The sequence below is a fragment of the Cryptomeria japonica genome, chromosome 5 (genome assembly GCF_030272615.1).
Source record: "Cryptomeria japonica chromosome 5, Sugi_1.0, whole genome shotgun sequence".
In the NCBI taxonomy this organism is placed as follows: Eukaryota; Viridiplantae; Streptophyta; class Pinopsida; order Cupressales; family Cupressaceae; genus Cryptomeria; species Cryptomeria japonica.
In genome coordinates this window covers 780123280-780134563 of record NC_081409.1, presented here as the reverse complement: position 1 = coordinate 780134563, position 11284 = coordinate 780123280, and the positions used below count along the sequence as shown (strand labels likewise).

Genomic DNA, 11284 nt, shown 5'->3' with positions numbered 1-11284 from the left:
TAATAGAAAATTGTCATTTTAAAGAACTATACAATTTATGATGAAAGAGGCATTAGAACCTTTAATTTTGAAATGTTGTTAAAACATCATAGTCAATGAGAGACAATCTCCATCATTTCTAAATAGTTGTTTGTCTCCATAAGATTTTAAAGCAGTAAAACATAAACTGTAACAACTTATCCTTATATAGAATAAACTATGACAACTTATCCCTATATAGAAATAGCTTGCAGATAGGCTAACAATAGCTCATAACTAAAAGAATACAACACACTAATGAAACTCGTGATAGATCTACCTTGGACTCAAAGTGGTCATGGATTGCTCTGGATTAGAAGGCCCCATGGAAGTTGAACTGTGAGCATATGATGGTATAGGCATTGTAATGGGAATAATAGGTACTGCAACTTCAAAATTCAGTAATCTCACCACTTGCCTCATTTTGGGCCGACTAGCAGCATCTGAATGAGAACACCACAACCCCACCACCATCAATCTTTCCATTTCTTCCTTTTCAAACACTCCATTCAATCTTACATCTGCACCGTCCAATAGACTTCCTTGGCCATACAGATCCCATGCCCACGCTACAAGCCGCATGTCAAATTCTACCAAGCTTGCATCTATTGCTTGCTTGCCGGAAGCTATTTCTATAGCCATGACCCCAAAGCTATAAACATCAGATTCAGGACCAATTTTTCCTCTTGCTACACATTCAGGGGCCAGGTAGCCCAATGTCCCTGCAGCTCGGGTGGTCTGAGCTAGACACTCATGTCTCAGGATGCGCCCTAAACCAAAATCTCCAATCTTTGCAGTAAAATTGCTATCCAACAAAATATTACTGGATTTTACATCTCTGTGCACAACACATTCATCCCATTCTTCATGAAGATACAACAATGCACTTGCTATTTCAGTAGCTATTTTATACCTCATATTCCACTTTAGCACCTTAGGCTTTTCTTCTCCTCCTCTCGTGAAGATGTGCCTGTCTAGGCTTTGATTAGACATATATTCGTAGACCAAAAGGTACTGGTCTCTCTCGTGGCACCATCCCAAGAGTTGAACAATATTCCTGTGTCTCAAACGACTAACTATACTCACTTCTGAAATGAATTCTTTAATCCCCTGCTTCGAACCTTCTGAAATGCGTTTGACAGCCACAATCTCATTTTTTTGAGGAAAACTGGATTTGTATACTCCTCCAAATCCTCCTTGCCCAAGTTTTAGAGCTTCGCTGAAATTATGAGTTCCGGCTACGAGATCATCCAGCTTAAACCGTAGAGGAATGTGGTATAGAAGTTTTTCAAGATCAATGCATGCTAACTTTTGTCCTCTCATGGATTTAGCTCTCTTTCTTCTGAGAAAGGAAAAGTAACTGCACAGCGCACCTGCAATAAAAGCCACAATGCAAGATACAGCAGCAATAAATCTTTTTATAGATATACATAGTTGTTTACGGCCTTTCTCCTTAGAGCTCACCACAACTGAATTGTTTTGACAGTTTGGACTGCTGTTGGTCACAATGAAAGTGTTTTTTGAGTACAAGGTGCTGTTGAAGCTCCATGAAAATATATTGTGGGTCTCCGTCGATTTTAGAACCGCAGACGAAAAGCCTATAGAAACATTTCCCCTTACATACTGAGAGAATTTTACGCGGTCTGAAAAAATGCAATTCTGAGGTGACTTCAAACTAGGAGAACCACTAGAAAGATATACTCTGAGTTCTGGGCTGTTGTAATCAATCCACGCATCCCATAGTGTCCCGTTGTTTAGAGGAGAAACACTATTGTGGCTCGAATTATAACAACCATTTGAAGAACTTCGGGAAAAAATTCCAAGAGTGTGCCGCACACTTGAAAACACTACAGCAAAAAGAGCAGGTATCTTATCAACATCGTCTCCACAAAGACGAAAACAACCTTTAACATCATCTCCAAAAAGCCCACAACTCCGCGTATAGTAAGCGGTTCCTTCAGATGAGAGAAAGAAAGCTATTCCCTCGCCCTGAGAATCATGTTTATGAGAGTACATAGAAAACACAAAGTGGGTGCTGAAACTGGCTATGCTCGAAAGCTGGATCGTCCCATCACAAACAATTCTGCCGGATGATTGCTTACAGTGCTTGTACTCTGAGCTGTTGATATTTGTAAGATGGACAACATAATCGGAAACTGTAGCATCACCCAGAAAATCAATTCCTTCTGTTTCCGAAACCCTGAATTTAGTGTAATTAAATGCTGGACCAATCTCTGCAGAGATATTAGCCATGTTTGTGTAATAGAATAAACAAACGAGACAAATCAATCTGGAAAAAAAAAAATTCGCCATGGAAGTATGATATAAATGAGAAGAAAACTTTGCGGGCCAACTGGTAGCATCATAAAATCATTTCCGTTCCACTTCTCTTCTCTTTCTTTGCACGAGGATTTCTCTTTCCTTGCACTGAAGTTAAAAGATAAAAAGCTCATGGAGGGAAGGAATTAACTATGTCATGGAGGGTCATCCTAAAGTTGCTGTTTCTATGAATTATGTAGTACAAATTCAACTTAAAAATTTAGATGTATCTAAATTTAAAGAAAGTGATGATCTCATAAACACAATTAGATAATAACTGAATTTATATATTCCTGTTCGATTAAACTGCCACACAAAGTCCAGGTCACTCTTATATTCGTTCTGCCACCAGCATCAGCCAAAACAGGAATCCAACAGCCATTGGGAGTCCCAGTTAACTCAGTCAACAGCAGTTTACAGCAGTTGGACGTGCAAAAATCAGAAAGACACAGATTTTTCTCCCACCATTTCTTTTTTTGTGGTTGTTTCCATTTCAAACATCTTTTTCTGGGTGATGGCGCTAACATTTAAATGTGACTGCTTCAAACTTTATTTTTATGTTTTGTGAACTGCTCCAAACTTCAAACTTATTTTTCTTTGGAAAGAGACTGCTATGAGTTGCAGAAAATCAAGTTTGTTGAGTGTACGCCTCTGCTGAGAGGTGCTTGGTATTGCAAAACATTGGTGCTGAGACAACAAAAAATTAAACTGTTGATCTCATAGTTGATTCCATAGTTAATTATTATCTCATATCTTATTTTCAAATTTGTACCCGAATGTTGATCTCTTTTATTCATTTAAGCAACATTTTTCTTTCTTCTTACCTTATATAGAAGAGACGAATTCCTACAAGAATCAACAGTTGACTAATTCATATACTTTTCTAAGGCGAGTATAATTGGCTGATTTAAGAGTGAAACCCTTAATTACAGGCTCATAATATTTGACAGACATTCTTCATTTGATTAGATACCATAGCCCCGTATCCTCACTCATGCAGTTTTCCTTGACAAAGGAATAGATGCACTAATACTTACGAATTGAAATAGTGGGTGTCATTACACAAGAAATAGTCATCGATCCATACCTTCCCACCTATGTTATTGTTGCGGTTTTAACTACTGGTTTTATATTCTTTCTTTGAACAGTTATAGCAACTTTTTTTTTTCACATGAGACTGTTGGAAATGTGCCTCTAGTTCACTTGACCCTTGTTCATACTGATCGGGTAACTCTGGCCGATGAAACAGTGTGAAGGAAATCTGTGAACCCTATCGGTATAGCTTTTGCAGATGAACTCGACATATCGGAGCTCAGAGTAGCAGGTTTGAAGTCATCTCGATGACCTAACGAAGTCGGCTTCGGTCATCAGGAGTGCTATCGGCTATTGGATAGACTTGTTCCGTGTTATGCCGATACCCAATGAATCCTCCTTGAGTCGTCGGAGCGCTATTGGCTATCGGGTAGACTTGTTCCGTGTTATGCCGATACCCGACGAAGTCTTTTTTAGTCATTGGGGTAGCATTGGTTATGAGATGGATGAAAGGATAAAATGTGTGCAGTTTAGATCCAGTTCCAATGGTCATCACTTTACTGCTATGGAAAGATGCATGTATGTTATTTCTTATGACTTGGCGACCATGGTGGGGCTCGACAGAAAGAGCAACTCAGACAGTTTAACGGGTGAGAAAGTCCGGGATGATCGGACGACTGTCGCTATACCGCTATGGCAAGATGCACAAGATTTATCCTATGTGACTTGGCAACCAAGGTGGGACCCGACAAAGGAAAGCTTCATTCTGGGAGGTTAGTAAGGTCGTGCTGAGGTGGAAGGGCATGGACCCTAGAGCAAATCAAAGGGTGCCATGTGGCGGAGTGCAGAAAGAGAGATCGAGCAAATCGGATGATCGGGATAGATGATAGTTCGTCTTGCCGATGACCCAATGGAATCACCTTCGGCGATCAGGTCTGTCATCGGCCATCAGAGATGTAGTTTTGAAGTTACGCCGATACTCGATGGAGTTGACTCGTCTGGGCTGGTGTATTTGAATACAAACCGGTTTGATTCATGGATTCATGTGGGATAATTGTTTTCTCACGAATGCAGACCGATGCAAACAGTTAGATGTCTAGCCAATTGGTGCAAACTGACAGTTGAACGGTTGACATGAAAATGTATATGAAGCCAAGAGGGAACTCGAACAAGGTTGTTCTGATGATAAGTTGTATATTGTGGTGTGTAGCCGAAGTGATCAGAGTGAACATCTGTGATGTGATAACAGACTTTATAGTAAAGATTTTTTGCTGAGAATAAAGTGCTCTTGTTGTTGGTGGTGGGTTTTTTCCCGAAAGGGTTTCCCACGTAAATTCATGGTGTTTATCTTTGTGTGTGTTTGAATTTTGACATTGTCTCTATTTCGTATATGCTAATCTTAGTATTCTGTAATGTTTTAAAACACACTAGTCTTGTTTCCCCTGCAAATTGACATTAGGGAAGCGTTTTTCTGCACTGTGCTTTCCTTATAAGTGGTATCAGAGCTTCGCCAGTTGTGTCATCCTTGTGGGTAGGGTTGGTTTTTTGTGTTAATTTTTTTTAGTGGGAGTCTATTAGTGTGTCTACTTGTTTACAGATTAAGATGGCAAACACTTCTAAAAGAATGGATATTGAGAAGTTCAATGGTTCTAATTTTGAGTTATGGAAACTTAAAATTGAGGACCTGCTGGTTGACGGAGATTTTTGGATTGTAGTGAGTGGACAGAAACCTTCAAGTATGAGGCAAGAAGATTGGGACTTAGCAGACCGGAAAGCCAGAGGACTCATAAGACTAAGCCTTGCAGACTCAATTTTGTTGAACGTACATGAGGAGAAGACTGCAAATGATTTGTGGAAGAAGTTAGGAGACATCTATCAGGGCAAAACCTTGGTGAATAAGCTCTTCCTTAGGAAGAAGTTATATTCTCTGAAAATGGATGTAGGAACACCCTTGGTAGATCATTTGAATGCATTTAACATGGTTCTTGCTCAATTGACATCAGTTGGTGTAGCTATTCAAGAAGAAGAATGTTGCATGTTATTGCTATGCTAATTGCCAGATTCTTGGGAATATTTGGTGATGGCCATTGGCAGTACCACGACCCAGTTCAAGATGGATACTATGGTCAATACTCTTTTGTCAGAAGAAATGAGAAAGAAGTCTTCTGAGATGACAAAAGATGCACTCTCTGTTTGAGGGAGACCAAACGACAAAGACAAAAAGAAAGGGAAGAAGTCCAAGTCCAAGTCTCAAGAGAGGTCCAAGTCTCTTGGAAAGAAGTCTAAGGTGAAATGCTAGAACTATGGACAAAAGGGTCATATTCAAAAGGACTACAAAGAAGAGAAGAAGAGAAAGAACTCTTCTAATAATGAATCTTCTCACAGTGATGCAAACACATTTGTAGCAACTCTGGCAGTGCCTGCTTCTGATATTGTGTGGTTAATTGACTCAGGGGCATCTTTCCATATGACATCTCATAAGGAGTGGTTCTCAAAGTATGAATCGTATGCTAGTGGGAAGGTGTTCTTAGCAAGTGATTCAACACTAGAGATTGTTGGGAGAGGAAGAATTAAAATCCAATTTCCTGATGGGAGAATAAAGGGAATCAATGGAGTTCTGCACATACCAAGTTTGGCAAGAAACCTACTTTCTGTAAGCAAGTTGAATGATGTTGGAGTCTAAGTAACATTTGTGTCTAGTGGTTGTAAGATGACTAGAGGGTCTATTAGCTTGGCTAAGGGTGAACGCATTGGTACTTTGTACAAGTTAAATGGTGAACCTGTGTGCTGTAATATAGTCACCAAGCAATCTCATATAACTACCGAGTTGACATATGGTGTAAATTCTATGGTAGCTAAACTTCCTGTAGAAAAGACAATGCTTTGGCATTATAGGCTTGGTCACATTGGTGAAAAAGGTTTGAAAACTTTAAAGAGTAAAAATCTGGTAGAAGGACTTACTGATTGTAACCTTGAGTTTGATTTCTGTGAACATTGCATTTATGGAAAACAAAACCGTGTTCAATTTTATTCAAGTCCTCATAAATCTTTTGACATTCTAGACTATGTGCATGCTAATGTGTTTGGTCCAGTGGATGTACCTTCTTTGTCTAAATCAAAGTACTATGTATCCTTTGTTGATGATTATTCGAGAAGGACATTTGTTTATTTTATGAACAGTAAGTCAGAAGTGTTCAGTTGGTTTAAGGAATTTAAAAACTTGGTTGAAAACCAGACTAGAAGAAGAATAAAATGTTTAAGAACCGATAATGGTGGTGAGTATTGCAATACAGTTTTTGACAAGTACTATGTAGTCCATGGGATCAAAAGACATACAACTACACCTTATACTCCACAACAAAATGGAGTTGTTGAAAGTTTGAATCGGTCTCTGATGGAGAAAGCAAGAAGCATGTTGAGTAGTGCTGGACTGGAACATAAGTTTTGGGCAGAAGCAGTGGCTACAACATGTTACTTATTGAACCAGTCACCTACAACAATGTTTGTAGACAAGACACCTATGGAAGCATGGTCTGATAAGAAACCTTCTCTAAGACACATTCGTGTGTTTGGTTCAAAGGCATATGCACATGTGCCTGATGTTAAAAGATCTAAATTGGATAACAAAGCAGTCAAATGTATTTTCATTGGATATGGAGTTGGAGTTAAAGGATACAAGCTTTGGAATCCTGAGACTGGAAAGGTTGTGTACAATAGAAGTGTCATCTTCCAAAAGCTGAAACCTATGTCTTTAGATAAACCAACAGAGAAGGAAAAAGAGAAGGATGTGTTTGAATTTCCACTAGGAGAAGAAGTGAAAACTCCAGATGTACCTAAAGATGAAAATGAAGAGAGTTCAAGTAGCTCTGAAAGTTCAAAAGAAGAACAAAATGAAGCCTCACCATAAGTGTTAAGAAGATCCACACGAGAGAGGCGACAACCTGATAGGTTTACCCTAGATAGGTATAATTTTTCAATGTTGAATGTAAATTGTGCCTATGCTTTACTTGCCGATGCTGATGAGCCTAGGACTATAAAAGAAGCCATGGATATGTTAGATTCGGATTCTTGGTTGGAAGCCATGAATGATGAAATGAAATCATTGGACAAGAATGGAACATGGAATTTGGTATGTTTTCCTAAAGGCAGAAAGTCAGTGGATTGTAAATGGGTTTTCAAAAGGAAGTATGGTCCAAATTGGTTGTGAAGGGGTATTCTCAAAAGGAAGGTATTGACTATGGAGAAATCTTCTCTCCTATAGCTAAGCTGACATCTATTAGATTTCTTTTGTCACTTGCAGCTACATATGATTGGGAAGTCGAGCAAATGGATGTGAAAACAACATTTCTTCATGAGGACCTTGAAGAAGAAATCTATATGTCCCAGCCTGAGCATTTTGTGAAAAAGGGTAAAGAACATTTGGTATGTAAACTAAAGAAGTATCTTTATGGTTTGAAATAGTCTCCCAGAATGTGTTATCAAAAATATGATACATTTGTGTAGTCTTTGGGATTTGTGAGATCGAAAGCCGATCATTGTATGTACTACAAGGTTGAAGATGATAAGATCCTTATTATTGCTTTGTATGCTAACAACTATAGGAGTTGAGAAAATACAACACCACAGGAGCCTGAAGATCTTCTGCAAGCCGAATAACCTGTTACAAGGAGAAGCAATGAAGCAAAATCTGAAGAACATACAAAACACAGAGAATATGCTCAAAAAGAGAGAGCTCAATATTCACAAAAATATGTAATGTGATTCTTACAATGAAAAGAAAGAACTCAACCTTTAATAGGTCAAGAAACCCTAACAAGGGAAAACCTAGGTTTGCACATAATAATTAATTATATGCACCTAAAGTTAGCTTAAGTGTAAAAGAGATAAAGGGAACTTAAATAATTAAACAAAGAATGTTTAATTAATCAAGTAAATACCCGAATACTCTAACACCCCCCCTTAAGCTAGACTTAGGGAGAAGCTAAAACCTAGAACAGCTACTGAAAGCAATAAAGATGGGTCCCAGCAACAAGGCCTGATCAGGTACCCAAATACAATGAAATATCTATGAAACGGAGACAAAGGAGAAAACCCAGTGGGAAAAAACTCCTCTCCAAAAAGAGATAAAAGAACACCACTGAAGCATGAAGAACATGCAAACTCTGTCGAAGAATAACTGCTGATCTGACGAACATCCACTGAACTAGAACATGACTAGGTAGAGAAGACTGTAATCTGCATGAGTGCCCTCAAATGACACTACTCGAATTAGGAGGCAAACAAGGCAAAACAACTGAAATCGAAAATACAGATGGCATGAGAAACCAAAGCCTGAAGAGCTGATCAATCGAACCACGGAAGCATTAGAACCAACAGGATAAACCTCCCCATAATGCGGAAGTGGGAGAGGGACAGGAACACTGAAAAGGACAGCCAAAAACAACTGCATGACGAAGATCCAAGAACATCAAAGGTGCTGAGACACATCATCATGAGGCGAATGTCATGGAAGGAACACTCACTTGACAAAGGAAGATGGCAAACAAAGGCAAACATCAACCCCCTCATGGCACTTGATCAACAGTGCATGTACAACGAGACATAAGATATGCAAGATTCCAAGTAAACAATGCATGATGGCACTTTATCTCAGTGCATTTGCATAATTACAAGCTACAATGATAAGAAGACTAGAAATAGAAACGAGAATCAAAATAAAGACACCCTACTCAAAAAAGAGATCCTGGGACCTGAAACAACCACGATATCCACCAGAGTGCTAAAAAGCAAAAAACTGAATAAAATATACATGGAGCAGAATCTGGAAAAAAAACTCATATTTCTGGAAAGTACACAGAACACACTTTCCGAAAATATAAAGTTTTCGAAAAACGGAGGTCGGATGCTCATTCTACCTCTCCCGGAGTGCAAAAAAGAGACCTCACTTTGATTGTAAAAAAACATAGTCAAATAGAAAAATTGGAAAAAATTACCAACACCATGAGTTTGGCCTCGGAACCAGCTTTCCGATGCCTATTTGTTCTCAAAAAAATGACTCCGTATGCCCAAGATAGGGCCAAAAAACCAAACCCCCCATGAAAAAGCCAAAAAAGGGGGTCTAGTTGCTTGTTGGTGGTCCAGTGGCCAGTGGGCAAAGCTCCGGTGGCGCACCAGTGGCGGCCGGGTGGCAGGGCGGCGACCGGGTGGCGGCTCGGTAGCGGAGCGGTGGCCGGCCGAAAAAAAAGCCAGGGAGCCGGAGCGGCGGCGAGCACTGAGCAGCAAGCTGGGGCCGCAGGCAAGCAGGGGCTGCAGGCGGCGGGGAAAGGCGGCGAGCGCAGGGAGAGGCGGCGGCCGGAGAGAGAAGCAGCAGTCGGCGCGGAGTTGAGTGACCGGCGGGAGTGGGAGCGGAAGCCGGGGAGAAGTCGGAGGGAACGACTGGCGGGGCCCGGGGAGGAACACCAGAAAGGGCCGCCGACGGGTGCCGCAGAGGCCGGACTGACAGGTCTGACAGGCCTGTCAGTCCGGTACCCTGCGGTACCTCCAAACCCCAAAAAAAATCTTTCCCCAAAAAATTTTTTTTTCTTAAAAAGAAACAAACACCTCTTTTTTTTTCACTTTTTTTTTTTTTTTTAAAAGCAAATTTCGGCCTGCATGCCATAAAAAGGCAAATTTTTTATTTGTTTGAATTTTTTTCTTGATCTGCGTGCCAAGGTCGTACGACCTGGATCTGAGAAAAAAAATGCTCCCAGAGGCTCAGGAACCAAAATAGGTCAAATTTTATATGACCATAGGGGTTTTCGGGCCTTCTGAGCACGATGGTGAGGTCCGTTTAGGCCCAAAGTGCTCAGAAAAAAAGGTCAAACCCTAGGTACATAAAAAAATTCCTGAAACCCCAGATCTGCTTTCAATGCCAAAAATCTCAAAACAAGAACAAGTAGTTGTAGATCTGATGCTCTGATACCATATAGGTGTTGAGAAAATACAACACCACAGGAGCCTGAAGATCTTCTGCAAGCCGAATAACCTGTTACAAGGAGAAGCAATAAAGCAAAATCTGAAGAACATACAAAACACAGAGAATATGCTCAAAAAGAGAGAGCTCAATATTCACAAAAATATGTAATGTGATTCTTACAATGAAAAGAAAGAACTCAACCTTTAATAGGTCAAGAAACCCTAAAAAGGGAAAACCTAGGTTTGCACATAATAATTAATTATATGCACCTAAAGTTAGCTTAAGTGTAAAAGAGATAAAGGGAACTTAAATAATTAAACAAAGAATGTTTAATTAATCAAGTAAATACCCGAATACTCTAACAACAACATGTTGTTCTTTGGAAATAACAAAGGTATGATCTCAGACTTGAAGTCCCAATTATCCTTGAAGTTTGAAATGAAAGATTTGGGGTCAGCGAACTACATTCTGGGAATGGAAATCAAGAGGGACAGGTCTACGAGAAAACTAACTGACTGTAAACAACAGCTTGTTCCTATTTTATAGGGAACCAAACTGTCTGTGCATGACAGTTTGAAATCTCTAGAAGAGATAGATGACATGAAGAGTATACCTTATGCAAGTGTTATTGGCAGCTTGATGTATGAAATGGTTTGTACAAGGCCAGACATTGCCCAAACAGTGGGAGTATTAAGCAGATTTATGTCAAACCCAGGAAGACCGCATTGGGATGTTGTAAAGAGAGTTTTCAGATATCTGAAGGGTACTTTAGAATTTGCATTATACTACCATGGTAATCTAAATGATTCAAAAAAACTCTTAGCATTTGTGGTTATGGAGATTCTAATTGGGCAGGGGACATTGACAACAGAAGATCCATCAGTGGATACAATTTTGTTCTGAATGGTGGAGCAATAAGTTGGATGAGCAAGCGACAGTCTGTAGTCGCTTTGTCCACTA

General features: G+C 39.7%; 1 protein-coding gene across 1 annotated transcript; it reads right to left on the bottom strand.

Moving 5' to 3' along the window:
* Window positions 1-294: 294 nt before the first annotated feature.
* On the bottom strand, window positions 295-2271 carry LOC131062469 (L-type lectin-domain containing receptor kinase IX.1-like). Its single transcript, XM_057996131.2, has one exon. It carries the CDS (start codon window positions 2269-2271, stop codon window positions 295-297), a length of 1977 nt encoding a protein of 658 aa, XP_057852114.2.
* Window positions 2272-11284: the final 9013 nt, after the last annotated feature.

Excerpts from the sequence above, each read along its gene's own strand:
- LOC131062469 (XM_057996131.2), bottom strand. The coding sequence starts at position 2,271 with ATGGCTAATATCTCTGCAGAGATTGGTCCAGCATTTAATTACACTAAA.